The following is a 2,494-nucleotide window of genomic DNA, read 5'->3' on the forward strand; positions in this document are numbered from 1 at the left end:
TACTTCGTTAGTTACCGGTTTGCCAGCAAGCCCTTTTTTTTTTTTTTTTTTTTTATACACAGGAAATGCCTAACGCATACCCTTCCGTCAGGGGAAACGGAGGGGTTATGTGGGGCTTGCACCCACTAAAACCTGTGTTTGTTCCTCAACGGACTGGCGGTTGCGCGGGTATCACTAATGTAGTATTCACCGCACTCCCGCCAGGACTTGACCCGCCGCCAAGCGGACGGGTCCCTTCGCTAGGCTGGCTGCTACCAGCTCCGTCTCAGAAGCGCACCCGGAACACGGCGCGCTACCTCCTGACCTGGTTATGTATCGGCTGACGAACGCCCCTTACGCCCGTCAACCGCAGGTCGGCAACTCATGGAGGCCGGAGGTCATCATTCGCCCTTCGGCGCCCGCTGCGTCTCCTGCGAGAGGGATCCACCATCAAAATTTCCCTCTCACGTTCCGCCGCCTCTTTTGCAGACATCACCTCCTCGCAAAAGGAGGCAGCGGCACTCCACGCTGTTTCACTCCGAACCATCGCTTGCACGATGTTTGGGAGCGAGAGACCACCAACACCAACTGCCGCATCGAGTGTACGGCGCTGTTCTGCCCAAGCTTGGCACTCCTCCAGGGTGTGCTGCGCCGTGTCCTCAAGGCGGTCCTCACAGTGGTGGCAATCGGGCGATTGCTCCCGACCTATGCGATGCAGATACCTACCGAAACAACCATGTCCGGTAAGTATCTGCGTCAGCCGGAAGGTTAGGACGCCATGTTGGCGCCCCAGCCAATCCTCCATGATGCCAGCAAGCCCTACGCTGCCTCGATTGATAACATAAAAATGCTCTAGTTTTTATAGGGTTGACTAAAATAGTAATGATTTTATTGGTATTTTTAAATAATAACCTTTATAATATTATTAGAATGTTTTCGTTAAAGGGACAAAATAATAAAATGATAAATCCTTGGATAAAATAAATATTTTGTTGGTGTAGAAATAGAGCGTGTTTTATTTATGTCCTCTTATTATAAGTCTTTTTTAAACCCTTATTTACAGCTTAGAGCAAGAAGTGTTGAACTACAATATAGGTACTTAGCATATAATGAAACCTACAATTATGATCGATATAAATATAAAAGCTGTTTGCCTGTACCTATAAATGATAGCTCTTAATTTCTTATTCAGACTTTTACATATAGGCTAATACCTATTTATAGATTTATACGTTTACCGATAGGCTTTTATTTCAAAGCTGTAAGTAAGTAGCTGTACCTAGGCAAGGCATAACTACAAAAGTTACTGAACAAACAACTGAGCTTAAGAATCTATTACCTATGTTCCTTTTAGTCGTTACCAATTTTTGCAATAATAGGTAGTTAGGTATGTTGCCGTTACCATTACAGATTACCGACGGTAGTAGTCTAGCCTTCAGTTACCGGTAATCTAACGCAAGGGATGCCCCTTCACAATGCTTTGAATGAGGTGTCGCCGGCTAGTTTTATCAATGATAAATGTTTTCTTGCATTCACTTGCATAATAGGGCTATAATTTGTATCGTCATGGTACTATGATACGATACTTGAGTAATTTAACGTAGAATGCATTATAAGTGTATGTTTCTCGCATCTAAATGCTTGATTGAAAATATAGCTTATATTGTAAATTGCGTGACAAATTATTTTGATAAAAATATAAAAAATATGTAAATATAGTTATTTATCTGTTCATAACATTTGGTTGTTTTTGTTTCTTAATTAAACTCTGGTTTAAATGGTTTGATTTTTGTCAACGTTACAAGAATCTTACCTCCCTATTTACCTAACTACCTCATTTTTTATGGGCAGCTATGATAATAGTAACTGCTTTCTTTTAAATACTATTTCCGAAACAAATTACTATTATAATACTAATTAGTTATTATAAATGCGAAAGTGTGTTTGTTAGTTGGTTAGTTGTTTATCCTTCAACTTTTAAAAACCTAAATCTACGCGGATGAATTCACGAGCATCAACTATGTAAGTTTTAAGCAGCTAAAGAAGTGCATGAACAGTTTTCCAGTCCAGTTTCCCATTTATTTGATTTCACCAAGACTATAAATTAATGAGTGATTTAAAAAAATATGCATTTCATAATTATTTTTGTGTACCTATTAAACAATTTCGTTATTACTTTTTCACCCTATCAAAATGCCATTAACATTACTACTATGTAGCCAAGAATTTGTAATTAAAAAACTATATTAATAAAGTTAGTAGACGAGCTCTTAATTAAGCTCACAGACCATAAAATAATCCATGATTGCATCATCCGCGAATAATTCGATTCAGTATCGTTTTTATTAGGCCTAAATGCAATACCGCGCAATCTGCCCACTTACGGCGTTAAGCGTCATTTCAGGGGCAGAATGGCGTATCTGGCATTTACAGCTTTGTGCGAAAAGCTCCGCAATGGTGAAGCTTTCGTACGAGAAAAGGAAGGGCATCACTCCCCGCCTAGCTTCGACTGGCT

At 40.1% G+C, this 2,494-nt stretch overlaps 1 protein-coding gene across 1 annotated transcript; it reads right to left on the reverse strand.

Annotated features, from left to right (window-relative positions):
• Positions 1-248: 248 nt before the first annotated feature.
• Positions 249-784, reverse strand: LOC123866261. The gene has a single exon (XM_045907716.1). It carries the CDS (start codon positions 782-784, stop codon positions 362-364), a length of 423 nt encoding a protein of 140 aa, XP_045763672.1. The 3' UTR covers positions 249-361.
• Positions 785-2,494: the final 1,710 nt, after the last annotated feature.

This window comes from Maniola jurtina, chromosome 6 (assembly GCF_905333055.1).
Source record: "Maniola jurtina chromosome 6, ilManJurt1.1, whole genome shotgun sequence".
NCBI classification, from domain to species: domain Eukaryota; kingdom Metazoa; phylum Arthropoda; class Insecta; order Lepidoptera; family Nymphalidae; genus Maniola; species Maniola jurtina.